Source organism: Miniopterus schreibersii, assembly GCF_964146895.1.
Source record: "Miniopterus schreibersii genome assembly, chromosome: 11".
In the NCBI taxonomy this organism is placed as follows: domain Eukaryota; kingdom Metazoa; phylum Chordata; class Mammalia; order Chiroptera; family Miniopteridae; genus Miniopterus; species Miniopterus schreibersii.
This window is the reverse complement of record NC_138111.1, coordinates 60,654,786-60,680,533: the sequence shown is the minus strand read 5'-3', so window position 1 is coordinate 60,680,533 and position 25,748 is coordinate 60,654,786. Positions and strand designations below refer to the sequence as shown.

The window sequence follows — 25,748 nt, the reverse complement described above, 5'->3', positions numbered from 1 at the left end:
ATAATGAGGACACCAGGACAGGTACATGGTACTTACCCGACTACTGTGCTCCAAAAGTGCAACAATGTTGGCTTCTATCTGTGCCTTCCGTTCCAGTTCCTGAGTTTTAGTTTCCTCAAAAGTCTCAATAAAAGCTGCCAATTGAGAAATATGATGAGAGGTGACTATTGTTATTAACACCATACAAACTCTGATTTGTAGGTCTTAAGAGTAGAAATTCAAAACAAATTTTAAACTATTAATGTTTAATATTTTACTAACCCAAGGGTGATTACTGAATAAGAATATCTCTACATACATTCAAATTTTAAAGCTTTATTGTTTTGACCTTATAAGATACAAGTAAACTAAAAATTTATGTAAGCCCAGAAGTAACAGTTGATTTAAAAAAAGATCAGGAAAAAACCTGTGTTTATACATAGGATCTCCATGATACATCTACAATTATTAACATCTATAATTAGCCACTAACTTTACTTCTGAAAATATTACTGATTACCTATATTATCTGAAAATTAGTATTTTACTTATAATGCTGCATTAACTTCAACTAAATAAGTTTAATAATTTATTCAGATTATAAATATTCTAAGAAATCATCCTTTCTCTTGCCTAATATAGAACCAGTATACAATTTGCTCTTTTTTACTTTCTATGGATCTTCCAAAAATAAAAACTTATAGTTAAAAATAATTTGTTAGCATACAATAAATTAATTTTTATGTAATTTTTCGTTCTTGCTGAGATTTTAAAGAAATCTCAGGATATTGGATTTTTTTGGTTTGTTTCTTTTTGTTTTGCATATGTCTTTATTGATTTCAGGGAGAGGGAGAGGGAGAGAGGGAGATACAGCAATGATGAGTCATTGATTTGCTGCCTCCTGCATGCCCCCTACTGAGGATCGAGCCACAACCCAGGCATGTGCCCTGACAGGGAATAGAACCACGACCTCCTGGATCATAGGTAGATGCTCAACCACTGAGCCACACCGGCAGGGCCGGGATATTATGAAATCAGAGTTGGCAATTACTGCTTTATAGCATGTTTCTATGAAGGTAACTATTGATATCAGACCTATAAAACTTCAGATTTTATAGGTCTAGCAAAATGATACTTTAAGAAAGAAACCAGGAATTGATAATACATGTCAATTTGAAAACTTTCTAAATTTACAGTATAAGTTTAAGTGAAGATCAATCTACAAAGTCAAGATTTTTTTAAAAGTGAAGAGAGGCTACAACCGAAGGCTACTAAAATTTCAGTTATTGATAGAACCAAGCAACAATAAATAAATAGTATAAAAGCTAAAAAAAAATGGTGAAAGATATTAAAGGTGAACATAGTGAAGCATGTAAAAGAAATATTCAACATTGAATCAGTAAGTGGTCTATAGACTCTCTATACAAACTATAAATAAATGCTGGATTTAAAATCTATCCCTAACATACACTCATACACAGACATATACAAGTACACACCTTTTAGAATTCTCTACCTATCCCCTAACTATGCTAGATATTTACTTAATTCTTCAAGACAAATGCTTTGAATATCCACACTTTTGCATTTATTAGCCATTATATCTTCCCAAAATGAAAGCTCTGACTTGGTACAAATGAAGTTACCCGAAAATATATTTTCATGTCTATAAAACTACCACTTACTGTCCATATTTTCCTCCCTTTTTTTTAGCTCTTTGTACTTCTGGTTCATTTCACCTATGAGAGATACAAAATATAACATTAATTTCAAAAACTCCAAATACAATGCTCTAAATTAGAAATATCTTTTAGGTGCTCCATATGTCATTAGTAGTCATTGAATATTCAGTATTTTCACTGTAATTCTTATACATTGACTTACAGAATCTTTTAAAACAGCTATATTTGTATGTTTACTATTTGGAAAAAGAAATCTCCTGATTGGAAAGGACTTAAAGGCCTTCCAATGGTTCTCTATTTCAGTCCCAACTTGGAGCTATCCAGCCTACACATGAATACTACTGATGATGGGAAACATAAGCTTCCAAGAAAGTTCATTCCATATTAGAATAGCTCACATCAGCAAGCAAGATAGCAGGGTTACCACTCCCACAGAGCTTAAAGTCTAGGTACTTAACAAATAATTAAAATTAAAATGTACTAAGTGCTGTGGTACAAAAAATAAAAGGTACTATAGACACAGCAAGGACAACTAATTTAGTTGAGGGACTCAGGAAAATTTTCTCTAAAGTAACATTTAGGCTTCATTATAAAGAATAAATGAATGAGTTACCTGGTGAAAAGTAGAAGATTAATTTAAAAGTTAAAGCATTACAAGTACAGAAATTTGAAGGTAAGGATGAATATGACAGCACAACACTAAAAGATTAGTATGGCTGAGGCAGAGAATGTAGGTGAAAAAGTGGCACAAAAATGAGGTAGGTTATAAGACATCTTATAAGACACATATTATAAAAGTTTTGACTTTCTTCCAAGGACAATGGTAAAATTACTGAAGAATTTTAAGCCGGGGAATAAAATGGCCAGTTTGCATTTATGAAAAATCTAAGATGGAGGTAATAAAACCAGTTAGGAGGTTTTCACAGTAATCTGGGTGACAGATGAAGGTTGCCTGGAGTAGAGTGGTGGCAAACTAGGATGTAAGGTTGTGAATATTTGTTTGAGATGTTTAAGAGCCAGACAATGGATTCTGGTGAGGGTTTAACAGAGAGGAGTAAAACATCACTCTCAGGTTTCTACTTGGGTAACTGAGGACATGGTGGCAGTATTAATTGAAAAGAGAAGCAGCAAGTTGAAGAAGTTGCTTACAACAGTTTTGGACAAGTTTCATTTAATATATGTAAAAGACATGTCTAAAAGGGCAAAAATCTGAGGGCCAGACAGCAGGATTAAATCTGACCCTTTGGCTGAATAAAGGGATCATTAGCAGAGGTGGATCATAATTACTTTATGACAACAGGATTTTCAGTGTAACCAAAACTGAGTTTTGGAGGCACATGGTATTTTCTTGGACTAGGGAGGGAGCTGCAGCCCTGCTTCCCAGGGCCCCAGGTGAGTACGCAGAGTAAATTAGTCTTTGCTTCATTTTGGGGAGACTACGGAAGCTTATTAGGATGATGGCCAGCAAGGGTGGAGGGAATAACGGGCTAGAGATTCCTAAGGGGGTCCCTAATAAGCAGCCAGTATCTAGACGGGCTGCAGGAAGGAGAGTTCAAAGAAAGTGAGGGAGCCAGCAGGGTCCAGAGACAAAGCCCCAATGGTTAGCCTGTGTGCCATGTGTCCTCCTATAAGTTACACACTTTTTCAAGTACTGGCTATAACAACAATAAAGTTAGGGGGTAGAGGAAGATAATCGGGTAGACTGCTAATTACATGGAGGCATGGGCTTCCACTTGTCTATAGACTTGCTCAGTAGGAAGTGAGTTATGAGTACACAAAGGTGAAGGTGAAGTCAGAAACCTGGGTCAGCAAACAGCTTTTTTTCTTTGTCAGAAAATATTTTCCCCAAGCTCATTGAAGATAGCCCTGATACACAGAAAATCTTGTCAAGGCCCCCAAACAGTTCTGGTAGCAAAAAGTTGAAAGTGAAAGCTACTGTCTAAGGAGAGTAAATACCCAGGTTATGAATTCCTAGCTAGGGAACACGAGAACCAACAGGGAACACTGGGTTCACTCAAGCTACAGCTTTGAATGCATAATCACTTTCTGAACTACTACTCAGTTCAAAAAGTTAGATGGTCTCAGAGCATACTGATGCAGCATAACTAATTGTGAGGGGAAGGAAAGAGAAATTTTGTTATTAATGACAAACTTTATAAGTGATTAAGTTTTTTTGTAGACAAGTTAAGATTAGTTCTATAAAAATGTCACCCTTCACTTACCCATGGCAATGTATTTTGAGTGGAAAACAAAGAGAAAGAATTAGTGTTTGTAGCACACGTGATTTGGAATACCCTCATAGAAGGGTGATGTGTATGTAAATGTTATATAACCTCTGAGAAGTAGCAGGAAAGTTAGTATGTGCTGAACCTGCCATGGCCTAGGTTTCTAAGAAAGTCCTAGTTACTTGTTGTGGCTGAGAAGTTGCACTCTTGAGAGATTAGTCAGGTATTAAGGGATTAGGAGTAGGCCTGCAACCTAGGCTTTACAGGAATTTAATTTATCTTATCTTTCATCTTCTAAAGTTAAGAGAATCTCCTACACATGTTGTTTCCAGTTCTTCATCTTGCTATAACTCTAGACATCACAATGAGGCGTTGCCGTCTGCCATTCAAATGAAATTGTTCTCAATAAGATTATATGCCTCATTTAATTATCAAATCCAAGGGGCAGTTTCCAACTCTTATCTTAATCTGCAATATTTGACACTATTGATACATCCAGCCTCCTTTCAACTTTTTTCCTTATGTTTTTTGTTGGGGCAGCTTTTCTGGATTTTCTTAGTCTTTGATAATTCCTTCTCCGTCTTTTCTTTATGGAGTTCTCTTTTTTTCTTATTTAAATTCTGAGTTCTGATGTTAACTGACTTCTAATGCTATATCATACCCAAGGAAATCCCACTTATTCTTGTGGTTTAAGAACTCTCAAATTTGACCTTTTCCCGAATTTTCAGATTGTTTTATCCAATTGCTTACTACATATATTCATCCGGATACCTTTTAGGACATCTTAATACTAGTATATCCATAATGAAACTCATCAGTCTTCCCCCTCACAGTCCGCATCCCTCTGTTTTCCCTATTGCATTTGGAAGTCCTTCACCATACACTTATCATACAAGTCAGAAACCTGGGAGATTCCTCTCTTCTGCTCCCCTCAAATCCATGCTCCTAGTTGCCATCAACTTGAGCTGGCAGACCTATCTGTGCAACGTCTCCAGCTATACAGCTGCCAGCTGGATTAGATAGGGCAGAGTTCCCATACATCTTAGCAGATTCCCAAGCTTCATAAAACCTCCTCCCATATCACTGTTGTTAAGACGAGAGGTCAGGGCACTAGTGAACAGCACTATTTCGTGATTTCTCAGTTGGAGGATTAGTATGCGAGGGGCTTGTGAAAGGCAATGTACTGATGTGGGCAGTCCTAAAGTAGGGGAATTACCAAATCTATCCTTAGATTTGCAATCACAGGAGAGGACAAGATCATAGATACAAGGAAGCTGATCAGTATATCCTACTGGAGGGGCAAAGCAAAGGGTCTAGGGTAGTAAAATCAAGAATAAAGAGAGGAAAGGGACACAGGGTGATTTCAGAGCTATCCTCAAATTCTGAGCACTTGATGTGATCATGGTTGTATATAATATATTCCAAATTTACTGAGCACCTACTAGTGCCAGATACTGTAACAAGTGCTACAGATATAAAAATGAACAAGACAGCTACTAGTCTATGCTAGAAGGGCCTACAATCTATTAAGTGTTCAAAAATAAAAAGTTACAATGCAATGTAAGTGCTGTAACTAGGGTATGTATAAAATTCTATGGCAGCTAGAATTCGGGTGGTTTTTACAAAGAAAGTATCATATCAGCAAGGCACTTTAATAGGTAATGTAGAAATTACAGAGACACATAATATATTTTCCTTCAAGAAATGTATACACTACTGACAAGTACCTCAAAATTTACACTATAAATACTGGCCTTTTTCCTTTAGAGGGAGGAAAGAAAAAATGGGAATAAGCTGCTACAAAAGAGCTGGAATACTGCAGAAAAGAAACTACTGCTTTTTGATACTGCTAGCCAGCCAGCAGAGTAAGGGAGACACACTCCTCTTGCACTACCAAGGGGCTTAGTACCACCACAACCACCTTTGTCCTCACTGTCAGTGTGTTCATCTGATTCTTTTACTTTCTGCCATCAAATGATGCTCTCTTAACTCAGGGCTTACAGAGCTATCTTTACTCTTATACTCTGAGAAGTAGTTCTGACCCTAGAAAAGGTCTGATTGCCATTTTCCAGAACAGGTAGCTACCCCAAACTTCTTTCCTCATCAACACCCAAAGAAGGCACATGCTAGTGATTCCCCTGGCCTCAAAACCCCCAACTTGGCAGGCCTACTGATTTTGGAGGTGAAAGGGGAGCAGAAAGCAAATAAAATTAGAGAGGTAGGGCAAGAATAAACCCCAAGGGACTTTTACACATCCAGGTTCTTTCCTTTCCAGCCCTTGGGGTCCGTCTGAGGAAAGCTAAGTCTCCCAGTACCTTTGAGTGCTCCTTACGTAGCATGGTTTCATTCTCTTTATCATTCTGTTCACTCTACTCAGTGAGTTCCAGTTCTTCTTTATCACTTTTAAATATGATGCCAAGAAAATTAGGATTCCAAGGAGACTATCAATTCCCATAGTTTACATATTCATCTTTCTGTTAATGCAATCTAGGAGTTCAGTTGTTTTAGAGGCTATATCACACTAATTCATATTGAACTGTTACCTGAGTCCCCTCTAACATTTTCACATAGTTTAGCAAGTCAGGACACTTCCTCCTCCCCCACTCCTACTTTAATTTTAATTAGTTTTGAGGTCCTGTGAAATTCCATCCCTTTACATTGTCTCTCTCTCCCACCTACTTTTCACAGATCATTATAGCAGTAAATAATAAACTAGTTTATCAACTACTATTAGACTGGTATGTTTAAATGAGTACATATAAATTAATTGTTTTAAAGTAACTTTTGCCTTTAGGTTTAACCCAACTTACCAATCATACATTCTCTACAAAATGTTTTAAATTTTATCAGGAAAGTTTCTCTACAGCTATGCAGGTAAGATCTGATCATTCTATTTCTACATACTGGAGCCACTTTAAAATATATAATAATTCTCTAAATATGTAAAAGTTAAATTACTGCTAAAACCCTCAAAATTTTAAAGAAAAAAAAAAGGACTATGTAGAAGTTGTTTCAGCAGAGTAATGTCAATAATATCAGGTAACATAATGAGTCCTTGGCATGTATTAAACACAACATAAAGTTTTAGCTACTGCCTAAAGCAGTGATTATCAAACTTTAGCATGCATTAGAATCATCAGGAAGATTTGTTGAAACACAAATTGCTAAGCCCTATCCCCAGGGTTTCACATTTAGTAGGTCTGGGGTGGAGACCAATAGTTTTTATTTCTAATAAGTTTCAGATGATGCTGATACTGGCCTAGAAACAATACCATCATTCTAATGAAAGACATAAAGTGTAGTTTAATCAATCTCCAAATTGGACAATAAGCAACGATCCATTCTTCTTTATTAAACATATACCGAGAAACTAGAATAGCAATGAGTATATGCCATTTGAAATCTCAGATACCAGGAGATAAGCCACACTGAAATTAAGTAGATCATTTTGTATGTCCTGGGGGAAATGTTAATGGGAAAATACTTTCCAAAATATGTTTTGGGAAAGTCACCAGGAAAGTTATTCTGAGTCATACACACACACACTCCATTATCTAATTCTCACAGCAACCCTAAGAGTTATATAGCTACTGTATTTATCTCCACTGTATAGATGAGGAAACTAAGATACATAAAAGGTCAAGTAGCAATTCCAAAATCAGCCAGTAAAACAGCACAGCCAAGATTTGAATCCAGGCATTCTGGTTGTAGAACCTGTGCTCTAAAATAAAGCTATTCTGTCTTTATAAATTCCATTTTACCTGAAAAAAAAAACACCCAAAGAATTAAAGCTTCTAACCTAGGCCTTGGAACTCTGAGCATAAGTACTCTAAAAATGAGGGAATAATTTGTAGTAAGTAATAACACCCAAAAATCCTTCTTGGGGATGTATGTGACTATATTCTTTTTAACTATTTGTCAAACGTCGGCGCAGTATGTAGACATCCAGAAAATTAGCCCCACCTTGTGGATCATGGTAGTACCACAAAATCCAGGCCTCTGAGAACAGGAAATTGTCGAAAAGTGTATATTATCTTGACTGACAAAAACTAAGAAATTTAAAACAACTAGCACTGGTAAGGAAGCACTTTCACATACTGCTGATGATTGTATAGAATGGTACAACTTTTCTGGAAATAAATTTGCAAAAACAATCAAAATTGTGAACATAAGTAACATTCTATTCAAACTTTCACTTCTAGAAATTAAAAACAATTAAAAATTTTTCAATTGCAGTTGATATACAATATTATATTAGTCTCGGGTATAAAACCTAGTGATTAGACATTTATATAATTTAAGAAGTAAACATTCTGGTAAGTCTAGTACCCATCAGACACCATACATAGTTATTATAGAATACTGACTATATTCCCAATGCTGGACTTGATATCCCTGTGACTGTTTTCAAACTGGCAATTTGTACATCTTATCTACACATCAGAAATGTGCACGTTAACAAATAACCTTGTATGTAACAAGGTTATTTACTGCAGCACTGCTGTTGGTAGTGAAAAATGAGAAACCACCTAAATATCAATGTGGATACAGCAAATACTATCTTACAGCAATGATGACGGCAGCTAACAGTTGAAAGTACGTGGTAGGCACCATGTTTTTAAAGCCACTATGCTATACTTTTTAGAAGGAAGCATATACATCCTCATATGGAAGAATGTACATTACACATAACTAAATGAAAAACTTAAGCTTAGAAGAACTATATAGTATTATATATATTTTTAAAATATATGCTTACAGATGTATAGAAAAAAGTCTAAAAGGCTAAACATTAAACTGTAAAAAATGATTACCTCTGAAGACTGGAATGAATTTGAGAAGAAAAGAGATAACTTTTTACTTTGTATACTTTTGTACTGCTTAAATTTTTCACATTAAGTATATACCAGATTCACATATAAAAAGTACAGAATTTAAAAAAATTAATTGGAGTCTTTCACAATCAATTAAAGAAAAGTTTTTAAAAAGCAGGAAGGGGTAACCTCCTACATGCTGAGGCTAATTGCACAGTTAATGAAAGCACATGAAAATATTCATTTGAGGCAACACCCCTACACACAAACACACACATACAAAATAAAGTACATTCAAGGTGATTACAACTCTTTAAGAAATTCTGGGTAAATGAAGTTTATAACCAGTAATTTCCTGATAAAGATGGCAGGCTGAACATGCACATCTATTAATCCCACTTCCTCCCTTCCGCCAAGCTCCACTAAAACTATAGAATAAAGAACTTTTAAAGGTAAAACTCCCAGCAATGAGGAAAATAGAAGAGGAAACAACAGTAATACATTTTGGAAGCTGGAAGCAGATGGACAAATGGTAGAAAGCCTAAATACAAGCCAGCACTGGGTAAAGCTGAGACCCAACCCACTTTCAGAAGGCTAAGGGAACTCTGCAGAAGACCGAGCACTTGTTTGTGCTCCGGTTCCATAAAAGATTTTGTCATGCTGTAAAATAACAACAATGTTCTTTATAGAATTTAATGTAAAATAGTGAAGGGTAAGCAAGGGCCTGATTTCAGTGGACCAAGAAACATTTACTGTGAGGGACCTTCAATAGGAGATATATAAACACTCAAGTATTAACTTGTGCTGCGAATAAAAACTTTCTTAGTCAAGTTACCTTATCAAAAACAAATTACTCAGCTATGTGTTATAAGTAAGCCCTGAGGTAAAAGGGTTTGTATTTAAAATGATACCACGTGTTGAGTGAGAATATAGACTACCACTATCTATTTTTTGTTGTCTTCTTTACCCAGAGCAACGATGCTTTTTCCACTACTTTACCTTTCTCATAGAGATGCAACATTTTCAAAAGCAACAATTAAACAAATATTCAATAGTTAGCACTTCCTCTGAGAAAGGAGAAATCAGGATGGGTTTGGGCTTTTCTGAAAAGTAGCACAGAACCTGTCAATAATGCTGTGCTTTAATAATCATGCAGTTTGTAGCCACAATGACACCTAACAACTTTCAACAGAGCCATTTCTCATTGCTTCTACTTAACAAAAATAGTAACAACAATTCCTTCCTCAATAAATATAGGATAGTATACACATTTAAACCTAAATATATTTAGAAACCATATAACAAAATTACCTGATCCATCAATTTAAAAAAACACATACATGGGTGAAGTCTAGTAAAGACATAATGATAAAATTAAATCCCCTAGCAATTAAAAAAAAGTAATTATACCTTATTCTAATGAACATTTTCTATTATGAAAGTATTTTATTTTTTTAAATCACTTACAAAGACTAAGTAAAGATTTGAGAGCAAAGAAGTTCACCTAGAATTGGTCAAAAGTCTAAGTGTATTGTGAGGACTTTTTCCTGTTTTATTCCATATTGTCAGAAACTGATAACTCAGCATCAATGAAGATTTTCATAGCGTAGTCAAATAACTGTTAACTGATTTTAGTTAACTTTAAGACATAATTATTCAATGTAACTTTTGAAAATCATAACCTTAAAAACTTATTAAAGTCAATAAATGTAATGCACTTGTGGAAGTTGCTGGATTACAAGGCCACCATTAATACGCAGCAGAGAACGTACCTTACTCAGTATCTAAGGATGCCTTTGAATTTAGAATGAATTATGCAAACCTTTTTGTTGTTGTTGTTAATCCTCACCTGAGGATATTTTTTCCATTGATTTTTAGAAAGAGAGGGAGGGAGGGATATTGGGAGGAAAGAAGAGAGAGAAATCATGGATGTGAAAGAGACACATTGATTGGTTACCTTCCGAATACTCCCCTGACTGGGGACTGGGGATCAAAACTGCAACCGAGGTACAAGCCCTTGACCAGGAATCGAACCTGAGACCCTTCAGTCCAAGGGAGTACACTCTAACCACTGAGCAACACTGGCCAGGGCTATGCAAACTGTTTTAAAGTTTATTCAAAAACTAAATGGTTGAGCCAGGCCCAGCAAGGGCTCAGCAGTTAAGTATCGACCTAGTATCCAGGAGATCGTGGGCTCAATCCCCCATCAGAGGTGTGCAGCAGGCAGCCAATCAATGGTGACTCTCTCATCACTGCTGTTTCTGTCTCTCTCTCCCCCTCTCCCTTCCTCTCCCTGAATCAATAAAGATATATTTTAAAAAAGAGAAAACTAAAAGATTGAAGCAACTACTAACAAGGTCAGACATGTATAAACATCATTTATGGTTTCATGCTACTTTAATCAGAACCCCTACTACAAGGCAAAAGGTGACCCAGTTGGATTATACACAGGTACCATAAATGGAAGAAGCCAGATGGTATCTAAGAAATTAATAAAGAGGGCCGGGGGGAATAAAGCCAGAGGCAGAGATAAATATGGACCAGAAAGTCAAAATAATTGATTATCCTCTACATCTTAAGAAATGGATTACCCAGAATTTTGAGTCAAGGTTACTGAGAAAACAGATGCAGATAAGAACTCACCAATTTACTGGAAATCATCAGTCCAAGGTAGGAATTATCTTAAAAGTGATAAAACCTTTCCTAATTAATCAAACTCTCTCTGGATAAGAGTGCATAACTACATCTGAAGAACCAGAGGGCCCAAAAAAGTGACTAGGGCCCAAAAAATCGACTAGAGCCCAACTTTTACTTTAGTTTATTCTACAATTCTTTCCCTTCTAAAATATAGGACTGTTTAGTTCTACAAACTTTTATTCTACAACATTTATTGAGTGTTTATTTTCCCAGACATTTGTTGGTGAAGGAGTTTACTAAAGTGAATAAGACATAGTCCTTAAGAAATTATAGCATAAAGGGAAAGACAAGTACCTAAGTAGGCAGTGCTAACATAATGTGGTCAGTGCAGTGATACTTACGCACAACGTGCCCTGACACCAGCGGTCACTCACTTAGCCCAGACCAGAAACATGTTAGGGACAGAAGTTAGGGTTATTATGCTCAATAAAAAGATACCCAAGCTAGATTTTAAAGGATAAGAAAACAGTAAGGTAAATAACAGGGAAAGCACATTCGAGACAAGGGAACAAATAGGAGCAATGGACTGAGCAGGAAACAGTTTGATATATGGTAAAGGGGGTGAGGTGTGGGGTACCACAAGTAGATTATATTAAAATGTAAGGACAGAGATGATGAGGGGTGGGAGGGGAGGCTAACGATGTAAAGACCAGAATGGAACTAGAATGCCCTGCAAAAATTCTTAAACTTTATCCTGAAGGTCAAGGGGACCCACTGTCAAGAGGAATGACACAGAATCACATTTTACATTTACAATACTGTGGTGAATGAACCTGAGAGGGGCAAGACTGGAGGTGGGGAAACCAGTTAGGAGGCTACTGCAGGCAAGAAATAATGAGGTCCTGAACTAACAAGCAACCTTTTAACAAAATCCCCTTTGCTGTCGTACCAGTATTCCAGGATGATCACAGTATAGCAGAAGAATAAAAAACTGATGGAATGATATATATGTATATAGGTATGTATGTATGTATATGTATACACACATATATATGCATAATATTTATATATCAGATATTTTTATATATTCTTATATATAAATGCTTTCTGCTATTACATTACATATTATCTTTTCCTACACTAATCAAAAAGGACAAAGAAAGTTACAAAACTAAAAGGAAAATGGAAGTTAAAATTAAAAGCACTCTAGTTACCTTAGAACTAGCAATTAATAATTAATTGTTACCCCTAAAATGAGTTATTTTACTAAAAAATAAATGTTGCTAGAAATTAAAATTAATAAAGAGGAAAATTACTTAAAATGTATCTTTCTATAAAGTATCTGAAACCAAGAACATTATCAGATTTCCCAGAATAAGATATTAATAAAGAAAATCTAGAATACTAAATCTACATAAATTAATAGCAATAAAATAATGTAATAAAGCAAATAACATAATTTTAGTCTTAACTTATTGTGAGGCTCCCTTGCCATGTATACCATTTAATATTCATAAACCTTAGTTTGATAGGACCATTATATTCATTTTGCAGATGAGAAAATGAAATCCCAGTAAGTTTACTTACTCAATAACTGGGCTTTAAAGTTTGTCTGCCTTTAGAGATGCCTTATTTAAAGGCAGCAGCCATATATAAATAAAACTATGTAAGCATTTCGTAAGAATATTTTTGTTTCACAAATGCAGAACTTCATATCAGAAAGCCAGGATTATGTTTGGGCAATACAATGAAAACTTTTGGGTCAAAGAGAACTTGGTTTAAATATAGATTTTACCCCTTACTAGCTGTGGGAATTTGAGTAACTTCTCTGAGCTTCAACAAGTATAAAAGGGGTTACAAGGCTTTAAAAGGTTCTTGCAAAGATCAGGTAAGTAATCAATCAATAGTAGCTAGTTCTATTATTCACAAATCAAAAAAAAGTACAAATACATGAATATACTGCACTTAAGACTGAAGTAAAAAAAAATAGGGTTAGAATATCCTTTTCCCCTGCTAGGAATGTTTCCTTAGCCATAATAGGTGTACATATCTATGCACATTGTTTACAACATGATAGCCTAACTAACAAAAGTATATAGTCAATTCTTGACAATCCAAGAGCATACTAACTGGTTTGCAATTAATCTACGATTAAAGTGCCATGAGAAACCCACCTTTCTCTCCCTTACTAGAGAGAAACTGGTTAAGAAACTATAGTATACAACCTCTTCCCCCGACTACACTGTAGCTCCCAAATCCCCACCACAGCATATCTACATGTTCGGACCCCAGGCTTCCCCAAATGTCCTGGTTCCTGCCTTGGCTCTTCAAATCCCACTACTAGAAAAAGAAGAGGGTCAGAAAAATCAGTATTTGCTACCTCAGTACTGGGTCCCCTAGAAAATTCTTTCTGAATTATTTGTGACTTGATCTTCACTCCCCCCTAATTCTACCAGTTAACCCAGTTAGTTAATAATTGACTATACTGAGAAAACATAACTTAGGAACCTGTAACAACTTGAAATCGTTTTACTTCATTTTCCTTGCTTTGCCAAGGAAAATAAATTCTTATCATTACATAATCATTTTAAGTTATTTCAAGCTTTTAGTCAGCTTAAATAATTTAATATTAATTACAATATTTAGTATCACAGCTTAGTATTTTAGTAAAGTTAGTGATGTCATAATTAAATAATAAATCCCAGATAGTCCCTGAGGCCCAAATTAACACTGTATTAATACTGCTATGCAGCTATACATTATAAAAATACCAGAAAATATACATTATAAAAATATACATTATAAAAATACCAGAAAAATTACCTTGGTGTTCTTCTAAATCCATGTCAAGTTGTCTAATTTCCTCATGAAAGTGATTTATTTTTTCTTTTATATCTGTTAACCTATTGAAAATATTATTTAATGAATTTATGACGGATGATATAGGTAATCAGTGAAAACACTTAATGATGATGTTATAAAATCTTAAGCCTTTTCTAAGGTGCATAAACAATATCTAGAAATAATATGCCCTATTCTGAGGATAATACTACAAATTAAGAAAGAAACATTTTTTTCTAGATCTTTTTTCATGATTCACATTTGGACTGCAAGTATATCCTGAAAATGTTAGGTTGCCTGACTTCAAGAGCACACTCTTGCCCAGATTTCTTTGAGCTTGACTTAAAACATTAAGGAAGTGAAATATCTTTACTTTCTTTTTGTAGGTTTGTGTAAACTGAACTAAATTGGCAAATTAATCTCAAACATTAAAAAATAAGAGAAAATTTGTCAATGATAGAAGATTATGTGGGTTAAAATTCTAGCAAAAGGCAGTTGTACTTATTATAAAGCTACAGTAATCATAACAGTGTGGTTCTGAAATAAGGATATATATATACATATACACACACACACACATATATATAGCAATAGAATAGAATTGTGAGTCCAGAAACAAGACCTTGTATCTATATATAACTGATTTTTAACAAAGGTGCAAGACAATTAAATGGGAAAAGAAGATTAAATAATATTTGTTAAAACAATATTTTAATAACTGGTGCTGGGACAACTGGACATGCACAACCAAATAATAAACTGGACTCCTACCTTACACCATATACAAAGGTTAACTCAAAATGGATCATACATCTAAATGTAAGAGCTAAATTATAAAACTCTAAAACATAAGCATACATTCTCTGTGACTTTGGATTAGGCACTGGTTTCTCAGATATGACATCAAAGCACAAGCAACAAAAGAAAAAATAAATAAAAGTTTTGTGCTTCAAAGGAGATCATAAAGAAAGTGAAAAGACGCCCAGCCAGAGTGGCTCAGTAGGTTGAGTGTCATCCTCTGCACTAAAGGGTTGCCAGTTTGATTCCCGTTCAGGGCCCATACCTGGGTTGTGGGTTCAATTCCCTGTTGGGGCATGTAAGGAAGGCAATCGGTCAATGTTTCTCTCTCACACTGATGTTTCTCTCTCTTTTCCTCTCTCCCTCCCTCTTCCTTTCTCTAAGTATGTCCTCAGGTGAGGATTAAAAAGAAAAAAAAAGCAGACAAGAAAAAAAGAGAAAGTGAAAAGACCATCCACAGATTGGGACAAAAATTTTGCAAATCATTTATCATTAAAAGATTTGTATCTAGAATAAATAAAGAACCATTACAATTCAGTAAAGATAAATAAGCCAACTTAAAAATGGGCAAAGAATCTGAACAGACATTTCTCAAAAGAAAATATAAATACGGCCAATAAGTACAGGAAAAGCTCTACATCATCAATCATCTGGAAAACGCAAATTAAAACCATAATGAGATACCACTTCAAACCCACTAGGATGACTATAATAAAAAAAGAGATGAAAAGTGTGGATAAGGACATAGAGAAACTGGAATCCTAATACACTGCTGGTAGAAGTGTAAAATTGTTCAGTCTGGCAGTTCCTCAAAAAATTAAATATAGAGTTACTATATGAGCCATCAATCCCAGTCCTAGGTATATACCCAAGAGAGGTGAAAACATACGTCCACACAAAAAGTTGTACATGAATTCCATACCAGCATGATCACTGCCAAAAAATAAACAATTTAAATGTCTATCAATGAATGAATAGAAATATATGGTATATCCACATAACGGAATATTTGTCAATAAAAAGAAATATTAATACATGCTACAACACAGATGAACCCTGAAAACATTACACTAAGTGAAAGAAGCAGCCACACTGGACCACATATTATATGATTCCATTTATATAAAATGTCCAGAATAGGCCAATCTACAGACATGAATGGTTCTCTAGGGCTGGGATGGGGGGATGAGAGGGGGGATGGATAAGGGGTGTGGGGCATAATTAAAGCGACTAAACAGTTCTAAAACTGACTGAAGTGATGCTTGCATAACTGTGAATATACTATAAACCTCTGAATTGTACACTTTAAATATATGAATTGTATGAAATGGGGTTAAAGCTGAAAATAAGACTGAAAGTTGTGCCAATATTATCAATGTGAACCACACAAAAATTACTGTAGCAATATGCACCTCTTGTACATTTAGAATATAATTTAAAAGATGAGAAAGAGATGCAAAATGTCCTAGTATAAATGTACTTACTGTCGCTCCATACTGGCTATTTCCTGATTATCTTCTTTAACCTATAAAGGCATAAGAAGAAAATAGTATTGAAAGAAATACTCATTGTTAGGCTATCTTAAAAAGAATATCCTTCTAAGGTATGTTGTACTAAAATGTCAAATCTTGTCTCTTTCTTGAAACTCAGTTAAAAGGAACATCATTAAGGAACTATTCACTAATTTTTATTTCTTCCTGAAAGGAAGGGTGGTGACATATTTTCATACTAATCCACATGGCGCCTTAAGGTTAACTGGATCAGTTTACATAGACATCTAGGATATGAACCCCAATACACAAGGTAGGGTTGACAGATTTAGCAATCCCACTGCATTTGGAATTCAGATAAATAAATTTTATGGTATATACATATCATGCAATATGAAATAAACTTATCTATATATATGTATACATATATATACATATATTTATTATAAAAGATTATTCTTTGCTTATCTGAAATTCAAATTTATTGTATTTTACCTGGTAATCCTATCCCAAGACCACTCTTCCCTTGTCTCCAATGATCTCTTTCTAAGGACCTTCAGAGATTCTAGATTTTAAAACCTTTCTATAATGATTCTAATACTTAAATAGCTCCTGAGTTGATCCCTAAGGTTCTTCCAAACCCACTGGGTTCAATCTAAGATCACAAAGGAGTCCCATTTGTAGGCTCCTGAAGAGTTGTTCCCAAGTATATATGCAGTTCTCCTAAGGGCCCTATAGTTAGGGTATCTCATGATAAACAAATCGGCCTTGGAGTAGCAAGAAAGCTAGTGAATACACATGACATATTGTGATTTCATAGGAGAATTTATTTATTTATTTACTTTTTAATCCTCACCTGAGGAAATGCTGAGAGAGAGAGAGAGAGAGAGAGAGAGAGAGAGAGATAGAGAGGGAGAGAGGGAGAGAGGGAGAGAGGGAGGGAGGGAGGGAAACATCAATGTGAAAAACATCGATTGGTTGCCTCCTGTACGTGCCCCACTTGGAGATGGAACCTGTAACCTTTCCGTGCACAGGACAATGCTCAACCGACTAAGCCACTCAGGCCAGGTGGATTTCATAGGAGATTTCAATTCCATTCACAAAATTCTTTAGCTGTGGGGCACTTCATTTTCTAAGTACAAAGCCCAAAACAAATAATGGAACAGATATTTAATAAGATTATTTAATTATTTACTAACTAATAAAGAAGAGGTTTAAGTTTTCCTCACAGAATCCAAAATATACCCCCCCCCCAAAAAAATGCCCAAAATATGCATGAAAACCATATAAAACTAGGGTTTAACTCAAAAAACCGTTTATGTAAGAAATGATTTTTACTAGATTTTCTTGGTCAAGTAGTTCATATTGATTTAGGTGAAGCTCACTTTTCACTGTTTTTTAAAGACAAGAAACTTACTGTTCCCTTCATATGGCTTAAATAAAATAAACACATTTATCAAATCCTGACATATTAAAATAAGTATGTTTATTTTTCTTACCTGCTTAAGTAATCTCTCTCTCTCTTCCATTGGGGATCCCAAGCTTTTGTCTTCAGCAACCATTTGATCTCGATGGGACTCTAACTCATAAAGTTTTTCATGCAGCAATACAGCCTCCTGTTTTACCTGGAAGTGTGCTATTTCCTGAAGGGAGCAAAATAAGGAAAAATTTATTATTTCATCAAAAACTATTTCAAATAGGTTTCAGTTCAATAAGGACAAATTTAAACCACTAGCATCTTTAAATAGAGATAAACTATCTGGAGTACTCAACGCACATTTCTAAACTGGAAGAATAAAAATAAATCCGTGCATACTTTCATAAGCTATTTTCAGCCTAAGATTCACAAGATGGTAGACTTCTTTTCTTTTCTTTTTTTTTTCTTCAAAAATATATCTTTATTGATTTCAGGGAGAGGAAAGGAGAGGGAGAGAGAGAGAGAGAAACATCAATGATGAGAGAGTCATTGATAAGCTGCAGCCCGCAACCCGGGCATGTGCCCTGACCGGGAATCGAACCCTGATCGCCTGGATCCTAGGTCGCCGCTTAACCACTGAGCCACACCCGGCCGGGTGACTTCTTTTATTTTCTAAATCTAAGACCTGAAAAGAGAAAAAGACATCTCTACCGATGGGAAGATAATAAAGAAAATGTCACAATGTATGTACAACTTGACCACAATATTCAATTCAAAGAACAAAGAGAACTGATCTCTAGATGAAAGAGACTGCCCCCTGAATAGGTCATATATATACTTTCTCACAATGTTATGGGTTTAATTGTATCTCCCTAAAAGATATACTGAAGTCCTAATCTCCAGTAACTGCGAATGTGACCTAATTTAGAAATGAGGTTTTTGCAGATTTAGTCAAGTTAAAATAAGGTCATTAGGGTGGACCTTAATCCAGTATGAGATTTGTGTCCTTATAAGAGACAGGAGCTAAAGACAGACACACATAAGGAGAATACCATGTGATGGCACAGGCACAGATTGAAGTAATGCAGCTACAAGTCAAGGAAAGAATGCCAAGGACTGATGGCCACCATCATAAGCTGGTAAGGAAGGATTCTACCCGGCACCTCAGAGGGAGCATGGCTCCGCTGAATCCTCGATATTAAGACTTCTAGCCCCCAAAACTGTGAGAAAATTTGTTGTTTTTAAGCCACCCTGTAGCACTAAGAAACTAATACACACAAGTAGTATAGTTTTACTGTCACAAAGAAAAAAGGGATGTGATAATTTTATTAGATGACTAACATAGCCAAGGATGTTGTTGTTGGTGGTGGTGGCGGTGTGGTGGTAGTGGTCCTGGTGGTGGTGATAATGGTAATGATGATGATGAAGAAGAAAACAACACCTGAAGCTGTTATTTACTGAGTACTTGTCTGTGCCAGGAACTGTACTCCATGCTCTTTATACACTATCTCTAATACTCAAAGCAACTCTATAAGATAGCACTATTATCTCTGTTTTACAGATAAGGAAACTGAGGATTTGAGGTATAGATAATTTTTCTAAGTTAACAAAAAGTTAATGATATCTGAAACAAGGCCCCACATCATGAACAAGATCAAATTTTTAAGAGGGAAGATTTCCTTTTTGAAAGCAGAAGAGAAGAAATCTTAAAAAAAGGACAAAGTGAATGCTGAAAAGTTCACAGGCAAAGGGCTATATACAAAAATCAGTAACGGATTAGCTTTGGGTGAAAGGCATGACAGAAAATACAGACAAGCTCGCCCAGTAGTTAGAGCGCCGGTCTGCACACGGAAGGGTCAAGGGCTTGATTCCAGTCAAGGGCATGTACCTGGGTTGCCAGGTTCAATCCCCAGCCCCAGTTCAGGGCACATGCAGGAGGCAACCAATTGATGTGTCTCTCACATCGATGTTTTTTTCTTTTCCCTCCCTCCCCGCCTTCCACCCATATTCGCCAGTGAGGGCTAATAACAAAAAAAATACAGATAAAATAAATGCAGATATTTTGAGGTATCCCTTTTCATATCTTCCTCTTGCTTTTGCATAACCATCCTACAGATTTGTTCAAATTGCATCTCCATAAAACTGTTCCTGAAGACTCAAGCTCATGTTGAACCTTCACCTGATTTTTCATACCCCTGTGAACTGAATTAATAATACTTAGCATACTAGTGAACACACAGTAGATAGTCAAATACTAGTTGATTGATATATGACATAATGTTTTCCTGAAGAACAAGTTAAAAATGACAAGCAATATGGCAAAAGTTAAATAGAATTAGTGACTTAAATTTTCTTGGTTTGAGAATAATGTAAATTTTTTAAAATTCATGTTATTTTAGGCACATATGTACTGACATCAAAAAAGAGTGGCTCAGCGGTTGAGTACTGACCTATGATCTAGGGCATTGAGGTTTGATTCCGGGTCAGGGCACTAGCCCAGATTTCTGGTTCGATCCCCAGCAGGGGGCGTGCAGGAGGCAGCCGATCAGTGAATCATTATTGATGTTTCTATCTCTCTCTCCTTCTCCCTTCCTCTCTCTGAAATCAATAAAAATATATTTTAAAAAACCCACGAGTGGCATCAATACAAACACTAAACCTAAGGTTATAGATTACACCTTTTTCTCTCTCCCACATGTGTTAAAACAAAGAAAAAAAACCAGTAAGAAATTCTGCAAGCTGGCTGTGTTATACTAAATGTCCTTATTCCTTGAAGCATATTTATATTAGTATAGAGAGCCAAGAAAATAAAATTTATGTGTAACATATGGGCAAAAAATGATTACAAAATACTCATAATTCTTTCTTTTGCAAGCGAGGTGACAAAAATCATGTCAATGTACAATTGTGACTAATTTTATCATCACTGCATCTACCTGACTCCTTAGGAAATCAGGAAAGGCAGGCAAAGTCTGATGTACAGTCAGCATATGGAAGTGCAAAGAACATGAAGAGGTAGTTCACAGAAAAAAGGAATACACTAACCAACAAACACATAAAGAGATAACTCAACTTCATGCATAAATAAATGAAAATTGAAACAAAATAGTAATTTTCACCTATTAAACTAGCAAAAATGGAAAAGATGAGTAATGTTGCTGTTAGTGAATGCAGGCAAAAATAGGCGCTCTCATATGTTGGGTCTAGCAGAAAATGCAACAACTTTTTTGGAAGGCAATATAACATTTTAAGTGGGTAATTTTTGACACATTGCAAAGAATTTATCTTAAGATATACTCATAGCTCTAGCCAGGTTTGCTCAGTGGTTAGAGCGTCAGCCCCCAAGGACTGAAGGGTCCCGGGTTCGATTCCACCCAAGGGCATGTACCTTGGTTGCAGGCTCAATTCCCCAGCCCTGCTTCAGGGTAAGTGTGGGAGGCAACCAATCGATGTGTCTCTCTCACATCAATGTTTTTCTCTCTCTCTCCCTTCCACGCTCTCTGAAAAGCAATGGAAAAAATATCCTAGGGTGAGGATTAAAAAAAAAAAAGATATACTCATATAACATTGCATAAAGTGTATGCTTTCACTATAGCATTATTTATCATCCCCCCAAACTACAAACAACTTATTCATTACAAGGCTGTATATGTAATACATGTAGTGATTTAAAAATAATGAGGGAGCTTTATAAGAGCTGATGTGAACAGGCACTTAAGAGAGAATGTTAGGTGGGGGGAAAAAAGCTGCAGATAGCATACTAAGTATGAATCCACTTAAGGTTTTCCACAACAATAAAACCAAGTTAGGATTACAGGGTTATTGTGAAGATTCAACGACAATGCTGGTGGTATATGTAAAGAAATGAAAAAAAGTCCATAGTAATTACTCAATAAATTTAAGAGTAGTTCTGTCTGGAAAGAGGGCAAAAAATTATGCATTTTTATTTTCATCCTATTCAAAATTTTCTTTACCATAAACATGTTTTGTGGGTTAAAACTGCTTTAAATAAACAAATAAGAAAATGAATGTAAGCTTTTACATCTTTAATAATAAAGTGAACTCTCATCCTCTTGGTTTGTTTTTAGTCTCTTGTGCATATGCCCTTAAATCACCACTAGATTTTATGTGCCCCAAAAGACTGAATGACTTGTTTTGTACACAGCAGGTACTCAATAATTGAATCTAATTTCTTACCAAGTTAAGATATTTATGGTCCTGAATGGGGAAAAAAATTATTATGCTCCCGTAAGTAAACTGTTAAATAAATATGTACTCCAATGAGTTCCATTAATATAGTTAGCTGAATTATCTTTTGTAGCTGAGTAATATAAGAACCTTTATTTGATTTTTATACTTACAGCTTCCAGATTCTCTTTTTTCATGTTCAGTGAATCTAATTGCTGCTGAAGTGTATCTAATTCCTAAAAAGAAGGGGAAAAAGCAAATACATATGCCAGTTACATTAAGAATAAATTCGGCCCTTGCTGGTGTGGCTCAGTTGGTTGGAGTGTCAATTACCAGTCAGAGCACATACTCAGGTTGCAGTTCCATCCCTGATCAGGACGAGTACAGGAGGCAACTATCAATGTTTCTCTCTCTCGCTCTCTAAAAATCAATAAAATAAAATAAAATTTTGTTTCTCAACATTGCAAATATGTGTGTGACGAAGTAAATTTTGTAAACATCTTCAACATGTATCTTGTGATTTGACTAGAATTTATTAGTATTCATTTCTATTTTTGCCAATTTCTTTCATTATTTCTTAAAACTTCGCCATGATCCACCTTTAAAAATACTTTATGCACTGTCAGGGTGGCTCAGTTGGTTGGAGCACCATCCCATACACCAAAAGGTTGTGGCTTTGATTCCGGGTCAGGGCACATACCTAGGTCGTGGGTTTGATCCCCAGTCTGGGCATATGGGAAGCAACCAATTGATGTTTCTCTCTCATATCAATGTTTCTCTCTCTCTCCCTCCCTTCCTTTCTCTAAAAAACTCAATGGACACACATCCTCGGGTGAGGATTAAAAAAAACAAAACATTTATAAGCTTGTCAAAGGTAGACAGTCCTTTCCATACTGAATCTTCCTATCACTATAATCACCAATTAAGTTTCAGAAGCCTTTGAACTTGTTATGTCATTGTTTAAAGTTATTATTTTTAATTTTGATTTTTAAAAACATGTTTCATATTTTTTGCCTAATTCCTTTTTAAAATTATTTTTAAAAATTTTATTTTATTGTAGTAAGAAGACTTAACATTTCCCTAATTTCTTTTAGGGCCAAGACCTACAGCAATTTATATGACTCACTCCTTTAAGGGATAAGACCCTTAAACTGATTATTACTCATTGAGAACCCCCATGTAGGATTAACTATATTTTGGCATTTCTGTAATACCCTTTCTTCAATGTTTCATTATATCTTATAAATCCTGTCTAAAATAAAAGTTATATTAAACTGTCAGTGAAGGAATCTAATGAACAGAATAAAATGAAGAACAAAATGGAACCAGAATCACGGGTACATGGAACAGACTGGCGGATGTCAGAAGGGAGGGGTTGGGGGTGACTGGATAAAAAAGGTAAAGGGGTTAGCTAAAGAAAACTTATGCATAACCCATGGACATGGACAATAGTGTGGTGAAGGCCAAGGTAGGGGGAGGTGGAGCAGGTGGAGGTGGGTAAAGGGGGGAGGAATGGGAGACATCTGCAATAGTGTCAGCATTAAAAAATTTTAATTAAAAAAAAGATTTGCTGTTTATTAGGTAGGAAGAAAAGGAAAGTAAATATTCATATGGCACAGATATATGAGGCCTTTTAATGTAGTCATTAAAAGTTGATTAAGCCCTAGCTGGTTTTGCTCAGTGGTTGGAGCGTCGGCCCACAGACTGAAGGGTCCTGGGTTCAATTCTGGCCAAAGGGCATATACCTTGGTTGCAGGCTCCATCCCCACCCTGGTCGGGGGGCATGTGTGGGAGGCAACCAATTGATGTGTCTCTCTCACATCAACGTTTCTCTCTCCCTCTCTCTCTCCCTTCCACTCTCTCTGAAAAGTAATATCCTCAGGTGAGGATTAAAAAAAAAGCTGATTATAAAACAAGTGTTTTCATATGTCTTTATGACATTCAAAAATGAAGGATGCACAGAACTGAACCATATAGTAAAAGCTAGGTTATCATGCAGCATAAGAAAATAAAGCTTCTTAGATCAGTGTTTCTCAAATTTAAATGTCCACACAAATCATCTGGGGACCTTGTTAAAATAAAGACTGAGCAATAAGTCTAGTCAAGCTCTCAGGGGATGCTGATGCTGCCCATAGCAGCAAGATTGCTATATGCCTGGCCCAAAGCAGTAATTAGTATTACCTGTAATAATTTCTCATTTGTGGTTTTCATTTCTATGTACTTGACTTGTTTTTCAGGAGACATATTTTTTATAATGTCATCTGCTGCTTGTTTTTCCTGTTCAATTTCTTCTTCTACACTTCTAATTTGTTTCTCCTTCCTGAAACCAAAAGTATGCAATATTCCTTACTATACTGAGCGGAAAAAACATCAATTAATTTTACTCAGGTCCTGGTCTCAATAAAATAGGGTACTTAAATTTATACAACCATAATTTATGATCTAAAACTCCTTATAAACATACAAAATAATTCGATTTGACCTGTACAAAATTTGGCCCCCATCAGTACAGACTTACTTTATGTCTTTATCTCCTCTACCCCCAAATGCTTCTATTTCCTTACTCTCCATTTTACTTACTCTTATAAGAAAACACAAAAATTATCACAGAAAATCATTAAAGCCTTCAACATGAGGATGTATTTATAATTTTTGCTATCATACCTCAAGACAAATAAGATAGATTTTAGAATAGTTGTTTTCAAACATCTTTTAGCTACAGAATTCTTTGAGCAAATGAAATACTGTATAGAAGTTTACCAGGTAAATCATATAAAATAACATAGCTCTGACTGAACTAGGAGTAGGGAGACCTATAGTGCAATTTGATTCTTAAAAATCATAGCTTTAGATTACTATGTTTTGCTTAATTCCCTTTTATCTACAGCTTTAATTAAAACTGGTATTTCAAGAATTATCAACTGTATTTTAACAGTGCAAAATAATAATTTCCAGGAAAAAAAACCACACAGAAACATTACAAGTACAATCATGTATTAGTAGTAGCAGTGAAATTAATTATAAACAATAATAATATTTATCATATAACCACAAGAAATACCAGTGATGTGCCAGTTATTACCCCATGCAAGGTCAATTATCAATAGGACAAAGAAAAATTCTGAAAAAATAAAATAAAAAGATGCTAGTTACCATGTAAATACTTCAAGTTCTACATATAAAAAGCTTTCTTGAAGATAAATTTTAGTCCCAATATCATAAATTTCTATTTTAAGTTTCAAAATGATTATTCTATTTCTTTCACATGTAGATACCAACTTCTACAGTTTTTATACTCACTAGCTAAGCCCTATAGACCCACATATCGGTGGCCCTCACACTCTTTACACACTAATACCCCATTAGAATAAGAGAATCTAAACTCAGAAATCATCCTATAAACATCATAATAATCAAATAAATTATGAACATAATGAAACAGACTACCTGGAATTTTGATTAATTTTTGTCTCACTCTAGAACAAGAAGTGATATCTTTACCTGGAACTTCAATTACTACAGTGTTTGATGTTATAAGTGTGTTTGCTGTTGCCACAATTTATATGGGTATTTGGGTTCATAGAATTTTCAAGCAAAAAAGATAATTTATTTCAATCTTTTTGTTTCATAGATTAAGGATACTGAGGCCTAGAAGAGTTAATCTTTTGAAACTAACT

At 35.2% G+C, this 25,748-nt stretch overlaps 1 protein-coding gene across 5 annotated transcripts in view; it reads right to left on the bottom strand.

Annotated features, from left to right (window-relative positions):
- IFT74 (intraflagellar transport 74) overlaps positions 1–25,748 on the bottom strand; it is a 74,595-nt gene that overhangs the window by 20,881 nt on the left and 27,966 nt on the right. For 3 of the 5 annotated variants that reach the window (XM_081152400.1, XM_081152401.1, XM_081152403.1), the window contains 7 exons: positions 24,253–24,391; positions 22,245–22,307; positions 17,966–18,109; positions 16,461–16,501; positions 14,161–14,240; positions 1,665–1,718; positions 37–134 (listed from right to left, as the gene is read on the bottom strand). In XM_081152400.1, the coding sequence (XP_081008526.1) occupies positions 37–134; positions 1,665–1,718; positions 14,161–14,240; positions 16,461–16,501; positions 17,966–18,109; positions 22,245–22,307; positions 24,253–24,391 (619 nt within the window). The remainder of the gene's footprint in view (positions 1–36; positions 135–1,664; positions 1,719–14,160; positions 14,241–16,460; positions 16,502–17,965; positions 18,110–22,244; positions 22,308–24,252; positions 24,392–25,748) is intronic. The other 2 variants (XM_081152402.1, XM_081152404.1) reach the window with 1 other exon arrangement.